This window comes from Natator depressus, chromosome 7, assembly GCF_965152275.1.
Source record: "Natator depressus isolate rNatDep1 chromosome 7, rNatDep2.hap1, whole genome shotgun sequence".
Classification (NCBI taxonomy): Eukaryota; Metazoa; Chordata; order Testudines; family Cheloniidae; genus Natator; species Natator depressus.
In genome coordinates, this window is record NC_134240.1 from 52231368 (window position 1) to 52256999 (window position 25632).

The following is a 25632-nucleotide window of genomic DNA, read 5'->3' on the forward strand; positions in this document are numbered from 1 at the left end:
CAGAGAGTTGGGAAACAGGAATTGGCAGCATGAAAAGAAGCGGAAATACCTTCGGTGGCTTTTTATCTGGTGCTTTATAAAGCTTCTCCATTTGTTCTAAATCTGCCTCTAACTCAGTCTGGTAGAGGTAAATGTCTTTTTCTAGATCAGTCTGGTTAAAGAAGGAGAAGAAGAATGGGAAAAATAATGCTTAGGGTTAGGGGAAAACAAAGGAATGTTAATTTTGAAATAAAAGAGGCTTTTTATTAAAAAAAAAAAGACAAAGATGGTACAGATAAGACACAGAAATTCATCACTTTTCAATAATCACAGATGCAATGATTTTAGGCATTTAACATTTACATTCAGAGATGCGCCAGGCCTGCTGGAATGTAACTGTAAAAACCATAAGTATCATAAAACCCACCTGTACAAAAACCAAACAACAGATAATACTGTAACATTGATGCAATATGCTGTTAGTACAGTTATCATTGCAGGCCAAGAAAGCAAAACAACCACTCAGCTTTATGGCAGATTATGTTTTAAGGACTGCTTATTGAAACAATTTACTGGCCAACTTAATTGTTAGGATAATGAGTTCATGCCAAATTAAAAAAATTAGAGTCATCACCCACACACTCACAAAACCCAAACGATGTCAGAGAAAAAAACCACACACACACACACAGAGCATACTGCGGTACAACATATGTGAGACAGAATTACCTTTCTATCCTCCCTAGTAAGTATAGAGCAATCTCCAGGAGTATAATCCCATATCTTTTTTGGAGGCTGATGGAAAGCAGAGGAGGAAATGAGGAAATGAAGATAAGGAAAGACATCACAGAGAATATGGAAACTGGATTAGAACACAGGGGGATACATTAGGGATTTGCATCAACACTGAAAATAAAATTAAAAAAAAAAGAGAGAAAAAAAAGGACAATCTGCTGTAGCACAAATACTGAAGATTAAGGAAGGCCAAGGGCACATGCACAATTTAGGGAGAGGTGTTTTCAATACTGTCTGAAGCCATTTTTTAATTTTTATAAGATGTTTTCATGGATTTTGCACCCCCCAGAGGGAAGGCACAGGCAGTTGTAAAGCATTCGAAATAAAAAATACCCCAAAACAACAAAACAGCAAAAAAGGAAATCACAGTAAGAACAAAGTGTTTGCTTGCTCATTCTTCTTTTCAAAAGGAAGGGGTAGAACAAGGGCCTTTCATAAATAAAAAGGAGATATATTTCCCCCCTCCATCCCCGCTCCCAACTGTGAATACAGACCCCGCTAATGAATGGCTGAATTCCCAGTGCTGGCATTGTAGAGCAATGAGAATGCACAGGTGTTATTTTTCATTTCACCTTTTTGGAGGGGATGGGGGGTAATGAACTTTGTAAAAGAAAATTCAACCTACATTTTATGGCTTTGGGGTTTTTGTTTGCTTGTTTTTAACTATGGTGGGATCGGTAATGTTGCCGAGGCCTGTTCAGAATGAAATCCTTTTCTCATAATTTCCCTTGCTAATTGGATAATGCCGTGCTACACACACTTCCCAACAGCACAGCTCCCATGTATGGGTGAAGCAGCTGCAACAACTGTCTATTCCCGGGGTGGCCAATCTGTGGCTCCGGAGCCACATGCAGCTCTTCAGAAGCTAATATGCGGCTCCTTGGATAGGCACTGACTCCAGGGCTGGAGCTACAGGCACCAACTTTCCAATGTGCCGGCGGGTGCTCGCTGCTCAACCCCTGGCTCTGCCACAGGCCCTGCCCCCACTCCACCCCTTCCCACCCCCTCCTCTGAGCATGCCATGCCCTCGCTCCTCCCCTTCCCCCCCCCCACAGCCTCCTGCACACCACAAAACAGCTAATCGGGAGGTGCGGGCAGAGAGGGGGAGATGCTGATCGGTGGGGCTGCCAGTGGGTGGGAGGCCCTGGGGGTGGGAGGCTGCTGACGTATTACTGTGGCTTTTTGGCAATGTACATTGGTAAATTCTGGCTTCTTCTCAGGCTCAGGTTGGCCACCCCTGGTCTATTCTCTCTCAGTGAATCCAGAATAAACTTGCTGATCATGTTACCAAACAGAAAAAACATCACTTCTTGTTTTACAAACAGAGCACAGTCCTAGGTGTTTACACTTTTCACACAGCTGTGGTATCTGAACACCTGAGAGTCATTGATTGAGACTAGAGAGAGCTCACCAATGTCAGTTTTACTGGAGGTGGAACTGAGCAGCAATCTTGCTCTGAATTTCGGCTCCTGATCTGAATTTCTCCAAAGTTCTGGGATTGACTGGATCTGGGTTTCTGGATTGGGCATATTTCTACTTTTTACTGCCACCTTTTGGGCTGCAGACACTATAAATGGCTATTACGAATCCCAAGAGGTCTGTGGCTGCCAGTCATCAGTGTTTAGGGCTACGGAAGACAGCCTTGCAGAGTCAATAGGGGTCTCCCTTTCCTCAGCTCCCGCTTCCCAGTATCAGAGCAAAGAGCCAAACTGCAACTGCCTTACAAGTGTCTGGGTGAAGGTGCTGGTGTGCATTTGACAAGCTGATGGAACTATTGACTCAATGTTATATTCTGTGGACAAGTCCTGTGGAAAATCAGAATTAGGGAATAAGCATGTGGGGTGTGAGGTGGAAGAGTCTCAGTGACATACCCAAAAGGAGTCCATGCTGCCAAAGTATCCTAAACTCTACAGGGACTGAACATCGAATCCCACTCAAACAACTGGGGTATTGCCTGCACGGTCCCATGGGACTGGCTAGGAATGGATTGGGAATCCTGAGCCTCACCTCATCCATCCCAGGATGACTGCTGAGACTTGCTCAATTTCAAAGTCATGTTAACAGGGGACCTCTGATTAAACATGATTTAGCAGTGACATTCGATGACCTGGCCTTCTAGCAGCCTGGAGGAGTACTACTGCTGAGAGCTGTCAGCTGCTTTTTCAGACCAAGCGAGCAGCAGAGCTCAGCTTACAGAGCAGAACTTCAGTGAAGCATTGTTCAACTTGCCACAATTTCCAGTGAGGGACAGATTACTCACAGACTAAAAGATCACACGTTGCATCAATGAGATTGATGTAACGCTGCAGCACGGTGCACAGATCACGCGTGCGGACTCACAAGGCAGTTCCATCAGCTGACTGGCTGCACAGCTATCGTGCTACCATCAGAAATTTTCAAGACAGAAATATGAGGGAGCAGTTACAGCTACAGGGGACACCTGGAAGCCCCAGAACACAAGACAGAATGGGCTAACAAAGCTATCATTGTGCAGCTAGGGTCAAATGTTTAACTGCAGCGAATCTCATTCACTTGCATAAGGTTAAGATGATGGAAAGGATTTCTTCACCAGGATCCCTTAGGATTAACTTAATTTCTTCTGAATGCAGGAGAGAGGGGAGGGAGTCGTGGGAGGGATGGATGGAAGTCTTTGGCAGGACTGTAGCAAGAAGGCCATTGGTGGGACTGCAGCAGGAACTGGAAGGCATTGGTGGGCCTTGCTCCTTCTTATCTTCATTTTTCTACTTAGACTCCTTGCAGGTTCATTAACGCAGGGGGAACTTCTCAGTGCTATCTACCCAAGTGGTTGCAAAATACAGTTACCTACCTTTCGTAACGGTTGTTCTTCAGGATGTGTTGCTCATGTCCATTCCATGTCATGTCAGGTGTGCGTGCGCTGCATACAACGTTGCCGGAGAGTTTTCCCACAGTGGTCTCCTTAGGGCTGGCTCTATCGCCCCTGGAGGCCTGCACTCATGCGTTGGTATAAGGGTGCCACCAGCCCCTGGCCCTCTCAGTTCCTTCTTGCCATCAACTCCAAGGGCGGGGTAGGAGGGAAGGTCACAGAATGGACATGAGCAACACATTTTGAAGAACAACAGCTACAGAAGGTTAGTAACTGTATTTTCTTCTTTTCAAAAGGAAGGGGTAGAACAAGGGCCTTTCATAAATAAAAAGGAGATATATTTCCCCCCTCCATCCCTGCTCCCAACTGTGAATACAGACCCCGCTAATGAATGGCTGAATTCCCAGTGCTGGCATTGTAGAGCAATGAGAATGCACAGGTGTTATTTTTCATTTCACCTTTTTGGAGGGGATGAGGGTAATGAACTTTGTAAGAGAAAATTCAACCTACATTTTATGGCTTTGGGGTTTTTGTTTGCTTGTTTTTAACTGTGTTTTAACTCTTCCATGTCATGTGACTCACAAGCAGTGTCCTTGGAGATGGGCTAGGAATTCATGGGCACAGCTCTTCCAAAATCGGCATCATATCTGGCCTGTTGGGTGATGGCATAGTGGGATGCAAACATGTGGACCGATGACCATGTCACAGCCCTGCAGCTGTCCTGGATCAGAATATGTGCCAGGAAAGCTGCTGAAGATGCTTGCGCTCTCGTAAAATGGGCTTTCATGATGGCCAGAGGCAGGACCTTCACTTGTTCATAGCAGGCCTGGATACAGGCTGTGATCCAGGATAAGATCCTCTGGGATGACTCCAGGAGACCCTTTATTCTCTCCATGACAGCAACAAAGAGTTGTGTCAATTTGTGGAAGGGACTTGTCCTGTTAATATAAAAGGCTAATGCCCTTCTAAGATCCAGGGAGTGTAACTGTCGCTCCTCTTCTGTCTTGTGCAGTTTGGGGAAGAAGACAGGCAGGAAAATGTTTTGGTTGACATGAAACTGTGACAGCACCTTGGGTAGAAAGGCAAGGTGAGGACACTGTTGGACCTTATCTCTGAAGAAAACAGTATAGAGAGGGCTCCAAGGTCAACTCAGAAACTCTCCTGGCTGAAATGATTACTACCAGGAAAGCAACCTTCCATGAGAGAAGCAGCAAGGAGAAGGATGCCAAGGGCACAGACAGAACCACGTTTAAGTCCCAAGGTGGAGCTGGGTCATGAACCTGGGGGTAGAGCCTCTCCAACTCCTTAATGAACCTGCTCATCATCTCCTGGGTGAAGACCAATCTGTCTCAGATTGGGGGCGGGAATGCTGAGATGGCTGCCTAGCGAACCTTGATTGATGACAATGAAAGACCTTAGAGATATTCTAAGATGGACCGCAAGGAGGGCTGTGCTGGGCAAAGGCTCCACTCAGCTACTCAGCAAGTGAAGCATTTCCACTTGGCCAGACAGGTGGCCCTGGTAGAGGGCATTCTGCTACCTAGCAAAACCTGATGGATCTGCTCCAAGCATGCCCTCTCCTCCGGATTTAGCCAGGCAGCAGCTACGCTGCCAAGTGTAGGCCTACGAGGTTCGGATGGAGGAGCCTCCCATGATCCTGCGATAACATGTCTGGCCTGAGAGGGAGCAGCTACTCTCTGTGAGATCTAGGAGCATGCTCAACCAATGCTGGCGAGGCCATGCTGGGTCGACCAGGATGACCTTTGCCTTGACCCTTTCGATCTTTAGTAGAACCTTGCAAACTAGGGGAATCGGAGGGAAAGCATACAGCAGGCTGTCCGACCATGATCATAGGAAGGCATCTGAGAGAGAGCCTTTGCCTTGATCGAACCTTGAGCAAAAGCAGTGACATTTCCTGTTCTGCACGGTGGTGAACAGGTCCACCTGGGGAGTCCCCCACCTCTGGAAGATTACACTGGTGACCTCTGAGTGGACAGACCACCCGTGGTGAGAGGAGAAGGACCTGCTGAGGCAATCCGCTGGTATGTTCTGCTCCCCGGGAATTGGCAACGCCTCCAGGTGAATGGAATGCTTCACGCAGAAATCCCATAGACCGAGGGCTTCCTGGAAGAAGATCTTGGAGTCTGCCCCTCCTTTTTTTTGACATAAAATACTGACACTGTATTGTTCGTCAATACTTTCACACTTTTGCCTGAGAGCTGTAGAAGGAACATTTCGCAGGCCACGCGTATTGCTCTGATCTCCTTCACATTTATACATAAGGATATTAGTAGGAGCATTGCCAGGAGATCGAGGGAAGTGATTATTCCCCTCTATTCATAGAATCATAGAATATCAGGGTTGGAAGGGACCCCAGAAGGTCATCTAGTCCAACCCCCTGCTCGAAGCAGGACCAATTCCCAGTTAAATCATCCCAGCCAGGGCTTTGTCAAGCCTGACCTTAAAAACCTCTAAGGAAGGAGATTCTACCACCTCCCTAGGTAACGCATTCCAGTGTTTCACCACCCTCTTAGTGAAAAAGTTTTTCCTAATATCCAATCTAAACCTCCCCCATTGCAACTTGAGACTATTACTCCTCGTTCTGTCATCTGCTACCATTGAGAACAGTCTAGAGCCATCCTCTTTGGAACCCCCTTTCAGGTAGCTGAAAGCAGCTATCAAATCCCCCCTCATTCTTCTCTTCTGCAGACTAAACAATCCCAGCTCCCTCAGCCTCGCTTCATAAGTCATGTGCTCTAGACCCCTAATCATTTTTGTTGCCCTTCGCTGGACTCTCTCCAATTTATCCACATCCTTCTTGTAGTGTGGGGCCCAAAACTGGACACAGTACTCCAGATGAGGCCTCACCAGTGTCGAATAGAGGGGAACGATCACGTCCCTCGATCTGCTCGCTATGCCCCTACTTATACATCCCAAAATGCCATTGGCCTTCTTGGCAACAAGGGCACACTGTTGACTCATATCCAGCTTCTCGTCCACTGTCACCCCTAGGTCCTTTTCCGCAGAACTGCTGCCTAGCCATTCGGTCCCTAGTCTGTAGCGGTGCATTGGATTCTTCCATCCTAAGTGCAGGACCCTGCACTTATCCTTATTGAACCTCATCAGATTTCTTTTGGCCCAATCCTCCAATTTGTCTAGGTCCTTCTGTATCCTATCCCTCCCCTCCAGCGTATCTACCACTCCTCCCAGTTTAGTATCATCTGCAAATTTGCTGAGAGTGCAATCCACACCATCCTCCAGATCATTTATGAAGATATTGAACAAAACCGGCCCCAGGACCGACCCCTGGGGCACTCCACTTGACACCGGCTGCCAACTAGACATGGAGCCATTGATCACTACCCGTTGAGCCCGACAATCTAGCCAGCTTTCTACCCACCTTATAGTGCATTCATCCAGCCCATACTTCCTTAACTTGCTGACAAGAATACTGTGGGAGACCGTGTCAAAAGCTTTGCTAAAGTCAAGAAACAATACATCCACTGCTTTCCCTTCATCCACAGAACCAGTAATCTCATCATAAAAGGCGATTAGATTAGTCAGGCATGACCTTCCCTTGGTGAATCCATGCTGACTGTTCCTGATCACTTTCCTCTCATGTAAGTGCTTCAGGATTGATTCTTTGAGGACCTGCTCCATGATTTTTCCAGGGACTGAGGTGAGGCTGACTGGCCTGTAGTTCCCAGGATCCTCCTTCTTCCCTTTTTTAAAGATTGGCACTACATTAGCCTTTTTCCAGTCATCCGGGACTTCCCCCGTTCGCCACGAGTTTTCAAAGATAATGGCCAAGGGCTCTGCAATCACAGCCGCCAATTCCTTCAGCACTCTCGGATGTAACTCGTCCGGCCCCATGGACTTGTGCACGTCCAGCTTTTCTAAATAGTCCCTAACCACCTCTATCTCCACAGAGGGCTGGCCATCTCTTCCCCATTCTGTGATGCCCAGCGCAGCAGTCTGGGAGCTGACCTTGTTAGTGAAAAGAGAGGCAAAAAAAGCATTGAGTACATTAGCTTTTTCCACATCCTCTGTCACTAGGTTGCCTCCCTCATTCAGTATTCGGCACTGGTGAGGCCACATCTGGAGTACTGTGTCCAGTTTTGGGCCTCCCACTACAGAAAGGATGTGGACAAATTGGAGAGAGTCCAGCGGAGGGCAACGAAAATGATCAGGGGGCTGACTTACGAAGAGAAGCTGAGGGAACTCGGCTTGTTTTCAACCTGTGGAACTCCTTGCCTGAGGAGGTTGTGAAGGCTAAGACTAAAACAGCGTTTAAAAGAGAACTGGATAAATTCATGGAGGTTAGGTTCATTAATGGCTATTAGCCAGGATGGGTAAAGAATGGTGTCCCTAGCCTCTGTTTTGTCAGAGGGTGGAGATGGATAGCAGGAGAGAGATCACTAGATCATTACCTGTTAGGTTCAGTCCCTATGGGGCACCTGGCATTGGCCACTGTCGGTAGACAGGAGACTGGGCTAGATGGACCTTTGGTCTGACCCAGTATTGCCTTTCTTATGTTATGTTCTTATGTTTAGTCTGCAGAAGAGAAGAGCGAGGGGGGATCTGATAGCAGCCTTCAGCTACCTGAAGGGGGGTTCCAAAGAGGATGGAGCTTGGCTGTTCTTAGTGGTGTCAGATGACAGAACAAGGAGAAATGGTCTCAAGTTGCAGCGGGGGAGGTCTAGGTTGGATATTAGGAAACACTATTTCACTAGGAGGGTGGTGAACCACTGGAATGAGTTACCTCGGGAGGTGGTGGAATCTCCATCCTTAGAGGTTTTTAAGGCCTGACTTGACAAAGCCCTGGCTGGGCTGATTTAGTTGGGGTTGGTCCTGCTTTGAGCAGGGGGTTGGACTAGATGACCTCCTGAGGTCCCTTCCAACCCTAATCTTCTATGATTCCATGATAGTTCATCTCATGTAAGGGCATTTGAGGTGGATCAAAGGTTAGAGGGCTGGATGTTGCGGATGGTGTTGTGCACCTCTGCCAGGATGGCAAGTGGCCCAGTGCAGGTCGCACCTCACTCCCCAAGTCTCTCTGGTCCCCCTTGGACACCAGAGAGCGCCCGCTCTCTGTGCACTTCTTGTGCTGCGTCCTCTGCGGTGGGGATGTTGAATGGTGTTGAGGGGCACACCGTGCCGGAGGAGCACTACGCACTGAGGCAAATGTGCTTTGTGCCGAGTCCGACCGACTCACCTCGGAGACCAGTCTAAGCGCAGCTTCCATCAGCATGGCTTTCAAACTGATGTCCTTTTCCTTCTGAGTGTGCAGCCTGAAGCCCCAGCAGATTCTGCACTTATCTCTGAAGTGAGCCTCCCCCAGGGACTTTAGACAGCTGGAGGGGGAACGGCTCTCTGGCATGGGCTTAGCACAGGCAGCACAGGGTTTGAAGCCTGGGGACTGGGGCATGCTCCGTTCCGGGAACAACATTCCTTAAGGGGACCAACAAACTAACACTTACTAACTACAACGAAGAGTTCAGTAAACCACTGGAGAAGGCTTGCCAAAGCAAGAGAACACTGTTCCAGCAACCATCACGGGCGGTAAGAAGGAACCGAGATGGCGAGGGGCCAGCGGCACCCCTTATACTGGCATATGAGTGCGGGCCTCCAGGGGGCAATAGGGCCAGCCCCATGGATACCATGTGCTGACATGACATGACATGGAATGGACTTGAACAAGCACTCGAAGAAGAACATATGTTTCTGCTTGGAACACTATTCTAGTCTGGGAATCCCCTCTTGGAGGCTGGACAGGTGGAGAGGACATGGCTGCATGACTAAGGACACAAATACGAATGTTGAAGAAACATCCCCTCTCATTTCTGCTGCTTTGAGCAAGGTCTAACATCACTGTTTTCTTTTAGATGTTAATCTTTGATTTAAGTCAATTTTAAGGAATATGATTGAAGAGAGGACAAATATGCAGTACCCCAGTGCTGGCTCAAAAGCTCCCATTGGCCGGGAACCACAGCCAATGGGAGCTGTGGGGGCGGCGCCTGTGGGTACGGGCAGCGTGCATTGCGCAGTCCCCTGGCCGCTCTGCCTAGGGGCCGGACATGCCATCCACTTCCAGGAGCAGCACAGAGCCAGGGTGCCTTAGCCCCGCTGCACCACTGACTGCGAGTTGCCTGAGGTAAGGGCCGCCCATCCGGAGCCTGCACTGCAACCCCTCTGCCCCAGGTTGGAACCCCCTCCCACACCCTAACACCCTCCCAGAGCCTGCACCTCGAATCTCCTCCCGCACCCCAACCCCATGCCCCAGCCCTGAGCCCCCTCCTGCACCCCAAATCCCTCTTCCCCAGCCCCATCCCAGAGCCTGTCCCTTGAGCCAGAGCCTCACCCCCTCCTGCACCCTAAACCCTTCATTTCTGGCCCCACCTTGGAGCGTAGGGGAAGTCCTGAGCCTCAGAGCTGTGAGCACTAGCTCACCCCGCTGCAGAGGGAAGCCCCGAGCCTCCACCCCCATCCCTGCGGGGCTGTGTGTGTGTGGCCCACAACACCTGATAGAAAAAAGGTTCCTCACCCCTGCCCTAAAGGCCGCATTGTTTGTATAGCCAAGGGTCTGCTACCAACATCTGTAGGCAGAGACAGGCTCCTCACAGCCTTGTGGCAAGCAAGGTGGCAACCTGGGCAGCAGTGACCATGAGATGGTTGAGTTCAGGATCCTGACAAAAAGAAGAAAGGAGAGTAGCAAAATACAGACCCTGGACTTCAGAAAAGCAGACTTTGACTCCCTCAGGGAGCTGATGGGCAGGATCCCCTGGAAAGCTAACATGAGGGGGAAAGGAGTCCAGGAGAGCTGGCTCTATTTTAAAGAAGCCTTATTGAGGGCGCAGGAACAAACCATCCTGATGTGCAGAAAGAATAGCAAATATGGCAGGCGACCAGCTTGGCTTAACAGTGAAATCTTCGGTGAGCTTAAACTCAAAAAGGAAGCTTACAAGAAGTGGAAATTTGTACAGATGACTAGGGAGGAGTATAAAAATATTGCTCGAGCATGCAGGGGTGTAATCAGGAAGACCCAAGACAACTGGAGTTGCTGCACTGGGCAACACAGTATGGGGAGGAGGTGACCAGCCCTCAGTGGTGAAAGAACAGGTTAAGGACTATTTAGAAAAGCTGGACATGCACAAGTCCATGGGTCCAGATCTAATGCACACAAGGGTGCTGAGGGAGTTGGCTGATGTGATTGCAGAGCCACTGGCCATTATCTTTGAAGATTCATGGTGATCGGGGGAGGTCCTGGATGATTGGGAAAAGGCAAATATAGTGCCCATCTTTAAAAAAGAGAAGAAAGAGAACCTGGGGAACTATAGACCGGTCAGCCTCAGTTCAGTCCCGGGGAAAATCATGGAGCAGGACCTCAAGGAATCCATTTTGAAGCCTATGGAGGAGAGGAAGGTCACCAGAAACAGTCAACATGGATTCACCAAGGGCAAGTCATGCCTGACCAACCTGATTGCCTTCTATGATGAGATAACTGGCTCTGTGAATATGGGAAAAGCGGTGGATGTGATATCTCTTGACTTTAGCAAAGCTTTTGATACAGTCTCCCACAGTATTCTTGCCAGCAAGTTAAAGAAATATGGATTGGATGAATGGACTATAAGGTGGATAGAAAGCTGGCTAGATTGTCCAGCTCAACGGGTAGTGATCAATGGCTCGATGTCTAGTTGGCAGCCGGTATCAAGCAGAACGCCCAAAGGGTCAGTCCTGGGGCCAGTTTTGTTCAACATCTTTATCAATAATCTTGATGATGGGATTAATTGCATGCTCAGCAAATTCGCAGATGACACTAAACTGTGGGGAGAGGTAGATATGCTGGAGGATAGGGATAGGGTCCAGAGTGACCTAGACAAATTGGAGGATTGAGCCAAAAGAAATCTGATGAAGTTCAACAAGGACAAGTGCAGAGTCCTGCACTTAGGAAGGAAGAACCCCATGCACCGCTACAGACTGGGGACCGACTGTCTTAGCATCAATTCTGCAGAAAGGGACCTGGGGATTACAGTGGATGAGAAGCTGGATATGAGTCAGCAGTGTGCCCTTGTTGCCAAGAAGGCCAGCGGCATATTGGGCTATATTAGTAGGAGCATTGCTGGCAGATCAAGGGAAGTGATTATTCCCCTCTATTCCTTATTGAATAATTATGATCCATTTAATCATTCTTATAGCTGTGAAATGCAGGCTATGCAGATGGACTGGAAATAAAAATATGTGATTCTCTTGATTAAATTTTTTGGACGGGATTGTTTCTGGGAATAACCCTGGGATCCTTGATGCAAACCACTGCAACATATTTGGCAGAGAACAGATTGCATGAAGAAGGCAAAGAGCAGGGAACAGGGTCAAGATCAGTTTACAGACAGCTGGTACTTTTTGACCACAGATGAAGGACCCAGGGCTATAATATGAGAGTGACTCTCATTGACTTAAAGTTATTTAATAGGTTAAGTAGCAGCCATCCCAGATCTTGTGAGAGGAGAAGGGAACGCGAGTATGGAAAAGGGGACACTAAATGAATGAGAACAATCATTGCTACCTTTAACAAGTAAAACCTCAAGCTGAACTCTGACACATGAAAGTGATATTGCCTCACTAGTTGGCATATTTTCCTGTGAAGCTGAAGGTCAAATATTATGTCTTTAAAATGTTTTAAATGGTCACCGAACTACTATTATATGTCAGTGCCAAGGCTCAGTTATGAACTGTCATGTTTCATTAATGATCTGGAGGATGGTGTGGATTGCACCCTCAGCAAGTTTGCAGATGACACTAAACTGGGAGGAGAGGTAGATACGCTGGAGGGTAGGGATAGGATACAGAGGGACCTAGACAAATTAGAGGATTGGGCCAAAAGAAATCTGATGAGGTTCAACAAGGAAAAGAGCAGAGTCCTGCACTTAGGACGGAAGAATCCCATGCACTGCTACAGACTAGGGACCGAGTGGCTAGGCAGCAGTTCTGCAGAAAAGGACCTAGGGGTTACAGTGGACGAGAAGCTGGATATGAGTCAATAGTGTGCACTTGTTGCCAAGAAGGCCAATGGCATTTTGGGATGTATAAGTAGGGGCATTGCCAGCAGATTGAGGGATGTGATCGTTCCCCTCTATTCGACATTGGTGAGGCCTCATCTGGAGTACTGTGTTCGGTTTTGGGCCCCAACCTACAAGAAGGATGTAGAAAACTTGGAAAATGTCCAGCAGAGGGCAACAAAAATGATTAGGGGACTGGAACACATGACTTATGAGGAGAGGCTGAGGGAACTGGGATTGTTTAGTCTGCGGAAGAGAAGAATGAGGGGGGATTTGATAGCTGCTTTCAACTACCTGAAAGGGGGTTCCAAAGAGGATGGATCTAGACTGTTCTCAGTGGTAGCAGATGACAGAACGAGGAGTAATGGTCTCAAGTTGCAGTGGGGGAGGTTTAGGTTGGATATTAGGAAAAACTTTTTCACTAGGAGGGTGGTGAAACACTGGAATGCGTTACCTAGGGAGGTGGTGGAATCTCCTTCCTTAGAAGTTTTTAAGGTCAGGCTTGACAAAACCCTGGCTGGGATGATTTAGTTGGGGATTGGTCCTGCTTTGAGCAGGGGGTTGGACTAGCTGACCTCCTGAGGTCCCTTCCAACCCTGATATTCTATGATTCTATGAATCTGGAAGTGCTGTCTCATTGAGTATCTAGGAACTAGAGTAGAGTTGCAACAGCATCATTACAAAATGCAGGTTGACTTTATCAATCATTGCAGCTAGCAAACTTACCGGTTTCCCAAACTCCAATTCCGAAAAGAATTTATACCAAGGTTCATTCTTTAAATCTATCTCTTCTGGGCTTATATCCCGAGTCTAAAGGAGTTGGTGATAAGGGAATGAAAGAAAGAGAAGGATAACATTATGCAAAGAATACATAGGAAAGGGACTGTTAGAGATGCAGTCTCAATGTTTTCAATTGAATAATGTGGTTAGTTAGCCTAATAATTTAGTACTTCTACAATATCTTCCATTCAAGGATCTCTGAATGTTTTACAATCATTAATTAAACCTTACAGCACCCCTGGGAGAGAACTAGTTCAATTTTTAGATGGGGAAACTGAGGCAGATAGCAGTTAAGTGACTTGCTCAAGATCACATAACAAGTCAGTGGAAGAGCTGGAAAAGCACCTCAGGACTCCTAATTTGCAGTCCCTTGCTCCAACTGTTAAAAACTCTCTCAGGTTCGAGGTTAAGCCTATAATTTTTTTTGAATTTTCATTTGGCAAAAAAAAAAAAAAAATGCAAATTATCTATTGTTGAGCCCCAGAGCATTAAACATACTGCATCTTTAACAGCACATGGATATGTGAGAAACTGTGGTGCATACACAGCAAACAGAGTGAGAGGTGGCATTCTAAATCAAAGAGGACACAATTAGAGAGAGCACACTTCTGAAACATCTCAAAGGGGATGAATAGGAAGACAATATACTTCGCTTATTCACAAATAAATGTTAGAGAATCAGACAAAACTAGAATGAAGGAAAAACCAGACAGGACAGGTAACAGCACAGCTGAAAAGAAAGCTCCCTTTCATGCCTAAAATCTATTTTAACAAAACAACTTAAAGTTGTGTAACCATATTTTTGGCGATGTGGGAGAACAAATCCAGTGCTCTAGGTTACAAAGATAGATCTGGTTAAATTTGATTTAAATGGATCTAGCCTTTAATTTAAGTGGATCTAAGTGTATTATAAACTTATAGTCATTGCAGCAAGACATGGAGGCCCCCACCTCAGCCTGTATATCAGGGGTGGGCAAACTTTTTGGCCCAAGGGCCACATCAGGGAATAGAAATTGTATGGCGGGCCATGAATGCTCACAAAATTGGGGTTGGGGTGCGGGCTCTGGGGTGGGGCTGGGGATGAGAGATTTGGGGTGCAGGAGGGTGCTCTGAGCTGGGATCGTGGGGTTTGGAGAGCGGGAAGGGGATCAGGGCTGGGGTAAGGGGTTGAGGCATGGGGAGAGGCTCAGGGGATGCAGGCTCCAAGCGGCGCTTACCTCAAGCGGTTCCCGGAAGAAGTGGCATGTCCCTTCTCCAGCTCATGCGCAGAGGCGCGGTCAGGCGACTCTGCACACTGCCCCATCTGCAGGCACCACCCCTGCAGCTCCCATTGTAGTGCATAGGAGCCGGAGCGGGGCCATGCTGCGGCTTCTGGGAGCCACGTGGTGCGGCCCCGACCCTGTGGCCTGGCAGGAGCGCTGGAGCGGGGCCAAGCCGCGTGGTGCGGCCCCTGATCCAGTGCCCCGGCCGGACCAGGGCCGAGCCGGGTGGTGCAGCCCCAACCCAGCACCCCGGCCAGAGCGCTGCAGCGGGGCCAAGCCACGTGGTACGGCTCGCAGGCTGGCTTAAAATGGCTCACAGGCCGTAGTTTGCCCACCCCTGCTCTATATGCTACTGTTGTGGTGTATAGGGACCATGCACAGGAGTCAATATAAGTAGCCCAGTGCTGTCCACTCCGCCCGATAGTGCTAGTGCAGATGTGTCAGAGTCAGACTGCAGGAGGGAGTTTTTCCATGGCACTGAACACTACAAGTGACTCTGGACTGCTGTGCATCCTGTAGGCAACACTGTGGAGGCTTCCATAAGTTAGAGCAGCCCCAAGGCTGCTTATACTAGTGGCCATTTCAGCTCCCTCAGCAGCCAAAAATCTGAAAGGCAAAAAGTTGGCATAAAGCCACCCTGGTCCCTCTCTCCTCCTGGGCTATACTTTCTGTGCAGTGTGTCTACTGAGGTGCAGTCCAGAATCCTCCCCTAAAATTAAGTTGTTTGTACAGTAACTCAGTGAAATGAGGTGCAAATAATTTTTGCCCACTGTAATACTGAGCACTTAGACAAATTTCACCTGTAGACATCTTGAAAGGACTTTAAAAATCAATTAACCAAATCAGCCCTTGAATAAGTGGATCCAGCTTCCGCTGAAGTGAGTCAGTCAGGAGTTGTGGACATGTATGCCAAGGCTGACTTTGACCCTTTATCTATTACAGCACCTCTGTGGTGTACAGTAGGTGAGTAAGTATTATCAGCCCCAGTTTACAGGGGTGGGAAAAGTGAGGAAGAGTCATGAAGTGACTTGCCCAAGACCACAAAAGAATGGTGTGTCAGAGATGGATTTAAAACCCAGGAGTTTCTAGCTCCTAGTGCTGTTCTCAAGACCACTGGATGGCTCTGCCCAGGGCTCTTTTCACAGAAGGTGGTGATTGTCAGATGCACTTCCACAATCTGGGTCCTGGCGGAGAAAACCTCAGAAAGTAGAGAACCTGATTTATCCTAACGGGATATGGTTAAGGAGAGAGTTCTGCCAGGGCTAGGGCCAGAACTAAGAAATGTCTGGCCCTCAGCCCTCTGTGCCAATCACAATAGCCAAAACCAAGCAATTCTTTGCAGTTTAGTGCCAATCCTTTGTGCTTATTCTTCTTATGCTTCCAATTTTATTATCTCCTGTCCTAAGCTGGCTGCTACCCAAAACAACCCCCCCATGGGACTATCTGACCCCATGGGGGGAGGGAGAGAGGGAAACACTTGTATCTGAAAGTTAAATGGTTAAACTTGTTGTGTCACCTGGTGAAGTCACCACAAAAAGAGGTTAATTCCCAAGGGTCTAGAGTAAGCCTAGTTAAACCACAAGGGATTGGAGAAAGGTACTGCCATTAACTGCAGTCCAAACAGATGCAATGCCTCTGTTTCTATACATTATATATTGACTCCCAAAAAGTTCTGAGCTTGTCGCATAGTAAAATTTACAGTGGAACTGATCTAAAGGCCATTGAAATCAATGGGAATCTTTGCATTGATGGCAAGAGCTTTGGATCAGGCCCCTAGTAGCTACTGCTTTGAATATGGCATAGCAATTGCAATCTATTAATAGACTGCAAATTATCTTCACATAACCCTTCTACTGGTTTTTAGGTTTCCCTCAACAACACAAAACAAAGTCTACATATCACTATCATATTTAGACACGCTAGGGAAAAAGGATTCTGACACAGAGCACAATCAAACAACAGGCACTTCAGTCCCATTTTATATTTCAGCACCTGTCCTCTGTGATCTTTGGTTTGAAATGACAGCTGGTAAAAAAAGAAAAATGGTCAGGAGTGTCATTCTCAAAACTCACCTTACTCTTTACTTAACTGTGCAGGAGTCTTTCCAGCTGCTTTGGTGATTGTCCCTCTTCTGGTTTTTAGACTCTGATTCAGCAACGTTTTAAGCACAGGCTTAATTTTAACCATGTGAACAGTCCCATTGACTGGAGTGAGAATTAAGCATGGGCTTAAGTGCTTTGATGAATCAGGCTTTAAATCACAGCACCTAAGCTTGTAGTCCTTAAGCAAAATTCCTGTTCAAATCTTGCTCCAGCCAGAACAGTAGGAATGACCCTTCCTATTATACGCAAACTAGGGGCCTGATTTGCCTCTCACTTACATCAGTGTACTGCATCCAATGCCCACTGGAGTCAAGGCAAGGATGTCACTGATTTCAACAGGTATTGGATTGGGCCTGGACCAAGAAATTGAAATTGATGGTGTTACACTGGTGTGAAAGGAGAATTAGTCCCAGGATAAAATAATGGGCCTTATGTTACTTGAAAGCAAATATTGAACAGGGAAAAACTCTGAGTCAGACTCTGAAACATATTATTCAGCAGTTTAGCCACATACTTCTGTTGCTTTTAAATTGCCTGTCACAACTGGCAGTACAGTCATGGATGGTTATAAACTGTTCAGGAAGGACAGGCAGGGCAGAAAAGGTGGGGGAGTAGCACTGTATGTAAGGGAGCAGTATGACTGCTCAGAGCTCCAGTATGAAACTGTGGTAAAACCTGAGTGTCTCTGGATTAAGTTTAGAAGTGTGTGCAACAAGAGTGATTTAGTGGTGGGAGTCTGCTATAGACCACCGGACCAGGGGGATGAGGTGGATGAGGCTTTCTTCCGGCAACTCACGGAAGCTACTAGATCGCATGCCCTGATTCTCATGGGTGACTTTAATTTTCCTGATATCTGCTGGGAGAGCAATACAGCGGTGCATAGACAATCCAGGAAGTTTTTGGAAAGCGTAGGGGACAATTTCCTGGCGCAAGTGCTAGGGGAGCCAAATAGGGGGGGCGCTTTTCTTGACCTGCTGCTCACAAACCGGGTAGAATTAGTGGGGGAAGCAAAAGTGGATGGGAATCTGGGAGGCAGTGACCATGAGTTGGTTGAGTTCAGGATCCTGACGCAGGGAAGAAAGGTAAGCAGCAGGATACAGACCCTGGACTTCAGGAAAGCGGACTTCGACTCCCTCAGGGAACAGATGGCCAGGATCCCCTGGGGGACTAACATGAAGGGGAAGGGAGTCCAGGAGAGCTGGCTGTATTTCAAGGAATCCCTGTTGAGGTTACAGGGACAAACCATCCTGATGAGTCGAAAGAATAGTAAACATGGCAAGCGACCAGCTTGGCTTAATGGTGAAATCCTAGCGGATCTTAAACATAAAAAAGAAGCTTACAAGAAGTGGAAGGTTGGACATATGACCAGGGAAGAGTATAAAAATATTGCTCGGGCATGTAGGAAAGATATAAGGAGGGCCAAATCGCACCTGGAGCTGCAGCTAGCAAGAGATGTCAAGAGTAACAAGAAGGGTTTCTTCAGGTATGTTGGCAACAAGAAGAAAGCCAAGGAAAGTGTGGGCCCCTTACTGAATGAGGGAGGCAACCTAGTGACAGAGGATGTGGAAAAAGCTAATGTACTCAATGCTTTTTTTGCCTCTGTTTTCACTAACAAGGTCAGCTCCCAGACTGCTGCGCTGGGCATCACAGAATGGGGAAGAGATGGCCAGCCCTCTGTGGAGATAGAGGTGGTTAGGGACTATTTAGAAAAGCTGGACGTGCACAAGTCCATGGGGCCGGACGAGTTACATCCGAGAGTGCTGAAGGAATTGGCGGCTGTGATTGCAGAGCCCTTGGCCATTATCTTTGAAAACTCGTGGCGAACGGGGGAAGTCCCGGATGACTGGAAAAAGGCTAATGTAGTGCCAATCTTTAAAAAAGGGAAGAAGGAGGATCCTGGGAACTACAGGCCAGTCAGCCTCACCTCAGTCCCTGGAAAAATCATGGAGCAGGTCCTCAAAGAATCAATCCTGAAGCACTTACATGAGAGGAAAGTGATCAGGAACAGTCAGCATGGATTCACCAAGGGAAGGTCATGCCTGACTAATCTAATCGCCTTTTATGATGAGATTACTGGTTCTGTGGATGAAGGGAAAGCAGTGGATGTATTGTTTCTTGACTTTAGCAAAGCTTTTGACACGGTCTCCCACAGTATTCTTGTCAGCAAGTTAAGGAAGTATGGGCTAGATGAATGCACTATAAGGTGGGTAGAAAGCTGGCTAGATTGTCGGGCTCAACGGGTAGTGATCAATGGCTCCATGTCTAGTTGGCAGCCGGTGTCAAGTGGAGTGCCCCAGGGGTCGGTCCTGGGGCCGGTTTTGTTCAATATCTTCATAAATGATCTGGAGGATGGTGTGGATTGCACTCTCAGCAAATTTGCAGATGATACTAAACTGGGAGGAGTGGTAGATACGCTGGAGGGGAGGGATAGGATACAGAAGGACCTAGACAAATTGGAGGATTGGGCCAAAAGAAATCTGATGAGGTTCAATAAGGATAAGTGCAGGGTCCTGCACTTAGGATGGAAGAATCCAATGCACCGCTACAGACTAGGGACCGAATGGCTAGGCAGCAGTTCTGCGGAAAAGGACCTAGGGGTGACAGTGGACGAGAAGCTGGATATGAGTCAACAGTGTGCCCTTGTTGCCAAGAAGGCCAATGGCATTTTGGGATGTATAAGTAGGGGCATAGCGAGCAGATCGAGGGATGTGATCGTTCCCCTCTATTCGACACTGGTGAGGCCTCATCTGGAGTACTGTGTCCAGTTTTGGGCCCCCCACTACAAGAAGGATGTGGATAAATTGGAGAGAGTCCAGCGAAGGGCAACAAAAATGATTAGGGGTCTAGAGCACATGACTTATGAAGAGAGGCTGAGGGAGCTGGGATTGTTTAGTCTGCAGAAGAGAAGAATGAGGGGGGATTTGATAGCTGCTTTCAACTACCTGAAAGGGGGTTCCAAAGAGGATGGCTCTAGACTGTTCTCAATGGTAGCAGATGACAGAACGAGGAGTAATGGTCTCAAGTTGCAATGGGGGAGGTTTAGATTGGATATTAGGAAAAACTTTTTCACTAAGAGGGTGGTGAAACACTGGAATGCGTTACCTAGGGAGGTGGTAGAATCTCCTTCCTTAGAGGTTTTTAAGGTCAGGCTTGACAAAGCCCTGGCTGGGATGATTTAACTGGGAATTGGTCCTGCTTTGAGCAGGGGGTTGGACTAGATGACCTTCTGGGGTCCCTTCCAACCCTGATATTCTATGATTCTATGAACTGTATCTTAAAGTAAAAGTGACTGTTCGCTCTGTACAGCTCCTCAATCCTGCTCCAAAGCGTTAATGAAAACATGGCCCCAGACTTATACTGTGAGTCTCACAAACAACCAGCACTTTAAACTGTGCTTTCAAACAAAAACCCCTCAAAGAACAATCACAACTTTAGGTACCAAAATATTCACTTAATAAAAAACACCTCCATATTTTTTTGGAACTTCCATGATTACACTAACACAGTATGAAATTTACTGTTAACTTTTTTAAAGTTGCTGACCTGAGAACAAAACAAACTTTGAACACTAGTCGGCCTGCTGCCTCAAATGCTATGGAATAAACTATTGCTGTGCATTAGAAATAAGCACATCTTTAAAACCAGAGACAAGCCATGGAGTCAAACACAGATTACAAACTAGGGTTAGTGAGCCATACTTAACACAGGCTTCAGAGTAGCAGCCGTGTTAGTCTGTATTCTGTAGCTCACGAAAGCTTATGCTCAAATAAATTTGTTAGTCTCTAAGGTGCCACAAGTATTCCTTTTCTTTATACTTAACACAGAAAACAACACATCCACAAGGAAAGGCCCCTCTCAGCTCCCCAGGATCTGCCTTTAGTGGAATGACAATGTTAAGAAGTTACTCAAACATTTGCAAAAAATATATGGGAATGGCATAACGTAGGCGATATAAGTGTAAGGAAACTTATCTGAATGGAAATATACAAGCACTTGTGGAGCATACTGTAAACATAGGCCCAAGTCACGGAGCAGGATAAAAGGAACATTACCATCTTTTCATTGTCCAAAACAGAGGACTTTCCTGGCCGGTAGTCGTAAATGCTCTTTGGCTCTGCCCGATATTTTCTGGTATCCACCTTCTTGTCTGGGGGTTCCCAATCATTCCTGAGGAAAGAGAAGCTAATTAGCCCAGAACTATGTTATTGCCATGAAAATGAGTGTATTCTTTGGACAAGCTCCTTCCCCAGTTAATCTGGATTTAATCAGGGAATTTTTTAATCTATGGCTTTGTCTACACTGGCAACTGAATGACAAAAGTTTTGTTGTTCAGAGGTGTTAAACCCTCCTCCCCACAAGAGAGAAAAGTTTTGTCGACAAAAAGCGCCTGTGTGAACTGCCGACAAAGCTACCGCTGCTCATTGGGGGTGGAAGTTTTTTGTCGACAGGAGAGCTCTCTCCTGCTGACAAACAGCAGCTACACTGCATGCCTTTTAGTGGCACAGCTGGGTCGCTAAAAGCTGCGTAGTGTAGACATAGCCTAAAGCAGGAAACTTGGCAAGAGGAACAGGTCAGATGGGTTTGGGTTTGTTTTTTAATAGCAGCCAGAATTAAATCTGTGTACATGTGTCAGCTGCTAAAAATCACTTGAAAGGACAGTAAAGGTTTCTGGCAATTCTTTTCCATGAATTGCCAAACTCACGCTTCTTTCCTTACTGGAAATACCTTAGAGATAGTCCTGCAGAAATCCAACACCCCCCGACTTTGAACTGAATCTAGGCTCGAACTCTTAAGTCAGCCTCTGAGACTAAAACATCCCTCCACACTCTGCCTGAATGTTGGGAAAGGGTGGAACTGGGGCTGAAGTCTGTGGTGTGGGCCCATCTTTCTTCTGCTGGGTGGTTCTAAGGACTCATCTGTACTAGAGATCTGATGTGGTTGTACTGAACTGGCTTGTAAGTACAAATGGTTCAGACAACACTAGCCACCTGAAATGGTTTAAGTTCTGTGCAACATCCACACTAGCACTGTCCAGACCATCTCAGTTGCAATGCACTCTGGGAACCTATCCCACAATTCCCAGTAGTGCATTCTGGCAGGTTTTGCAAGGCCACCGGTGTGCTGTGAGACAGTAAAGAGAGGGCTAAATTGAACCATTTCAGTTCGTGTGTATCACTACTGGTACTCTCGTCGTTCACACTGGACTGGTTAAGCATTAACCAGAACTAAACCTGCTGGTGAAAGGTTGCTTGTTCTGGCCAGTTATTAGACCATTTGTAGAGTGTTTTATAAATATTCTAGGGGCTTCAACCAGTCTAATTTCCACAGTGTAGAACAGACCTGATTGTTTTAGCACTTCCAACCCTAGAAAATGTTCTCCCCAGCTGAGTCCTGCTGGTTTTGTTACCTGATAATGTAAAGCACTAATTAGTCTAATCTTTTGATTTACAAGAGTTTTACCAGGAAGCTACAGTACTTCCCCTTTAATTGCTACGCTGGGAGGATCATATCTATCAGAGATCATCATCTTCTAGTCATGTGGCCTTAGGTGCTTTCTATGTTTGCAAACAGACTATGGAACTGCTCATCTGAAGCCAGTGTGAACCACTGAGAGGAAGTGGGAGCAGAGGGTTTTAAAAGCTGGTTGAATTAATCATTGCATAAAATATTCATAGCCTATTTTGCTTTCTCCCCACCCTCTGTTCAGTAAATGCATTTGTTATTACAATGAGCTTCTACACGCATGGTTAAAAAGCAGGAGTGAAAACAGTATCTGATGCTAACTAGGACCTGAAAATCCCATTGACTTTGCAGTGTGTTGAACTGGGTTTCCAGGGCTGATTAGCTGATTGAGAGTCAGCAAGACCCATTTCCCAAACAAACTTTGCCAAGCCCTGAAATAAATCCAAACCCATGCTCCCCACAATGATGATGATGTGCATTTCAAGCAGGGATTCAGAGGCCCCAAGGTGCTAGGTGCTGTATAAATAAATAGTAAGAGATAGTCCTTGACCCAGAGAGCTTACAATTTAGACAAGACACATGAAGGACTGGAGAGGAAACAGGCACAAGAGTTGAAGGGACTTGCCTAAGGTCCCACAGCAGAGCCAGGAATAGAAAGCAGGTCCAGCATTCCAAGTCCTGTCTGCTAGACCATACTGCCCTTTACTTTCATTTTCACGTGTCTCTGGATTTCCAAGTCCAGACTGGCTCTAGAAAGGCCTTTTTTCAGGAGACTTCCAACTCAGTTCTGTAGACCCAGGAGGTTTAAAGACATTTTGGATACTTGTTAATATTCATATTACGGTGTAGTGCCTAGGAACCACAATTAAGGATCAGGACTTGCTGTGCTAGACATTGTACAGGCATGTACAAAGGGAAACAGTCCCTGCCCCAGAGCGGGCCTGAGCTACATGAAAAGATATGGAGGTGATAGATGAATGAGACAGACAAACAGAGGGGGTAGGTTGGGATGATGAAGGAACACATTAGGGTTTCAATACCTATCGGAGGAACAGCACAACCCCTTGCTATTCTCCAGATCCAAACTGCCCTAGACTCTGGGAAAATTCAGCTCCAAATCCGGGTCCAAGCTTTGCATCTGAGTCCCCTCCTAATGAGAACTTTTGAGTTTCTCCCTTAGTTCAGGTTACCTTTCTGGGCTGGATTTCAGCGATGAAGTACGAGTTGGAAGTGGCAGAGTAGCAGATCTCTTAACAACCTTGTCAGGGTCAATGTTGTCCATCTCACTCTTGGACCGGGGCACTGAGGGCTGGGTTCTTGCTGCAAAAAGGCATATATAGAAATCTTGGTAAATTTTGTAGGAGGCCAAGACGAGCGATGCTTACTGTTAATTCATGTGCATAAAGTTGCATGTGAAATGTTACTTACTATCTTCAGAATAGGAATAATGAGGAGAGTAAGAATCAGAATCTTCATCTGAAAAACAAAACAAAATAGTTTGCAAGTGAGATGAAAGTGTTGCTAAGAAGCAAAGTTCGAGGCCTCTCTGCTTTCTTTTGGTCACGCATTATCCTTAATTTCATAGTAATGTGCCAAACACCCAGGACAAAGAGAGGATTCTAAGCAGTGAAAGTCACACTTAGAAAATAGTTTTTCGGTGAACTGTAAATATAAATTCTTTCCACTTCTTCAGCACCTCTTTATGAGGGTCTCAAAGTGCTTTACAACCATTTGTTCATTTAGTGTCACAAAACCTCTGAGGAGGTAGGTATTATTATACCAATGTTACCAAAAGCTGAAAGGCAAACTGGGGTACTGAAACCTTAAGTGACCTGCCTAAGGTAATATCAGAGTCAGAGATGGAAATAGAATTCAGGAGTTCTTGACTCTCAGTCACATGCTCCAATCACTGGACCACTCTGCCTCTATTAACTAGTATAGTGAATTTAAATATATTAACACACAAATTATTCCTCGAGCACCAACAATGTGCTTTGTACAAAACAAACAGGGACCATGCTAGGTGCTGCATGTTCTTGTAGCAAAAAATAGTCCCTGCTCCCAACAGCGTACACTCTCAATAGGCCAGGCACAGAAAAGGGTGGGATAAAAGAAGTCTCATCATTCCCATTTTATACATGGGGATTTGAGGCACTTAGAGAATGTGCTTGTCTTCAGCAGGCTTTGGGACAAGTCCTAGATGAGGTGCCCATAGTCTCAGAGGAAGTCAGTGTCAGGAACTGAACCCACAGTGCCTGAGTCCCAGTTTAAGGCCTTCACCCCAAGACCATCCTTCCTTTCATGCTGATGATCCAAACTCAAGGTCTTGCAGATGTCTTGGAGATGTGGACAAGCCTAAGAGATACAGCGTAGGAAAATGTATTACAGCGAATTCTGCAGAAAGAACTGTGGGTAAAGGGACATTGGTGTTCTTGAGAAGAAATACCTAAAAAAGCCAAGGATTAAGGGTAGCGTGACAGTGACTAGAAATACAGAATGGATGAGGCCATCAGAAGAACACCAGGTTAAACCAAATGCCTAGTGAACTCAGTGGTGTTGATTGACAGCCTGGGACAGTGAAATACACAATCCATTGACCAGGTACAGCCCTGGCAATGGCAATGTAAGCACTCTCATGCGACCCCTACCCCACCTATGTGCCTCAACACTGATCTGTAGGCACCATTGCAAGGGGTGGGAGGGTAGTTCCTGCTCATGGCCCAATCCTTGCCCTCCCCGTTTGAGGCGCTTGGAGCCATTCACCCTGAGGAACCAATCGGGTTGGAGAACGTAATAACTGACTTTGAATTTTCACCTTTAATTGAACCAAAAAGGGTGTTTTAAAGGCTCAGCTCAAACAAATCTTCTCTAGCTCTCTCCCCCCCGCTTTGCTGAATTGTCTTGGTAAGTTACATTCTGACTGGAACAGCAGCAGGTTTAGCTCCTAACTGATGGTTAGTGATTCCATTATAATTATGATAGTCTTGAGCTGGCATAATGACAAACATCAGTTTTCAGCATGATTTCCATATTTCAATCTAAATGGCAGAAAAAGGATGTTGAGTTAGTCAATGTCACTCAAGGAAATTCCTGAGAGGCAGTTTGCTGGAAAGGTGATGGTTATTCCCATATTAAACAATGGGTTTTCTCTAGAGAGTACAATATATGGCAAATCATAAAATCGCCTGTTCCTAAAAGCACAGGTGAATGAATGTCTAAAAATACCCTCTCAGCCAACTGCCTCTAAGGAAGTTATTTAAAGCTGGTGGAATAATGAAAACACTTCTTTACAAATTATTTATTTGAAGGAAAATGCCAAAATTTATTGCAGCTAATAATTCAGCCAATAA

General features: G+C 46.5%; 1 protein-coding gene across 8 annotated transcripts in view; it reads right to left on the reverse strand.

Moving 5' to 3' along the window:
* The window catches only part of SORBS1 (sorbin and SH3 domain containing 1), a 262831-nt gene that overhangs the window by 43277 nt on the left and 193922 nt on the right, over positions 1 to 25632 (reverse strand). For all 8 annotated transcript variants that reach the window (XM_074958401.1, XM_074958402.1, XM_074958409.1 and 5 more), the window contains 6 exons: positions 23711 to 23758; positions 23473 to 23602; positions 20872 to 20986; positions 13402 to 13485; positions 709 to 774; positions 50 to 151 (listed from right to left, as the gene is read on the reverse strand). In XM_074958401.1, coding sequence (XP_074814502.1) covers positions 50 to 151; positions 709 to 774; positions 13402 to 13485; positions 20872 to 20986; positions 23473 to 23602; positions 23711 to 23758 — 545 coding nt within the window. The remainder of the gene's footprint in view (positions 1 to 49; positions 152 to 708; positions 775 to 13401; positions 13486 to 20871; positions 20987 to 23472; positions 23603 to 23710; positions 23759 to 25632) is intronic.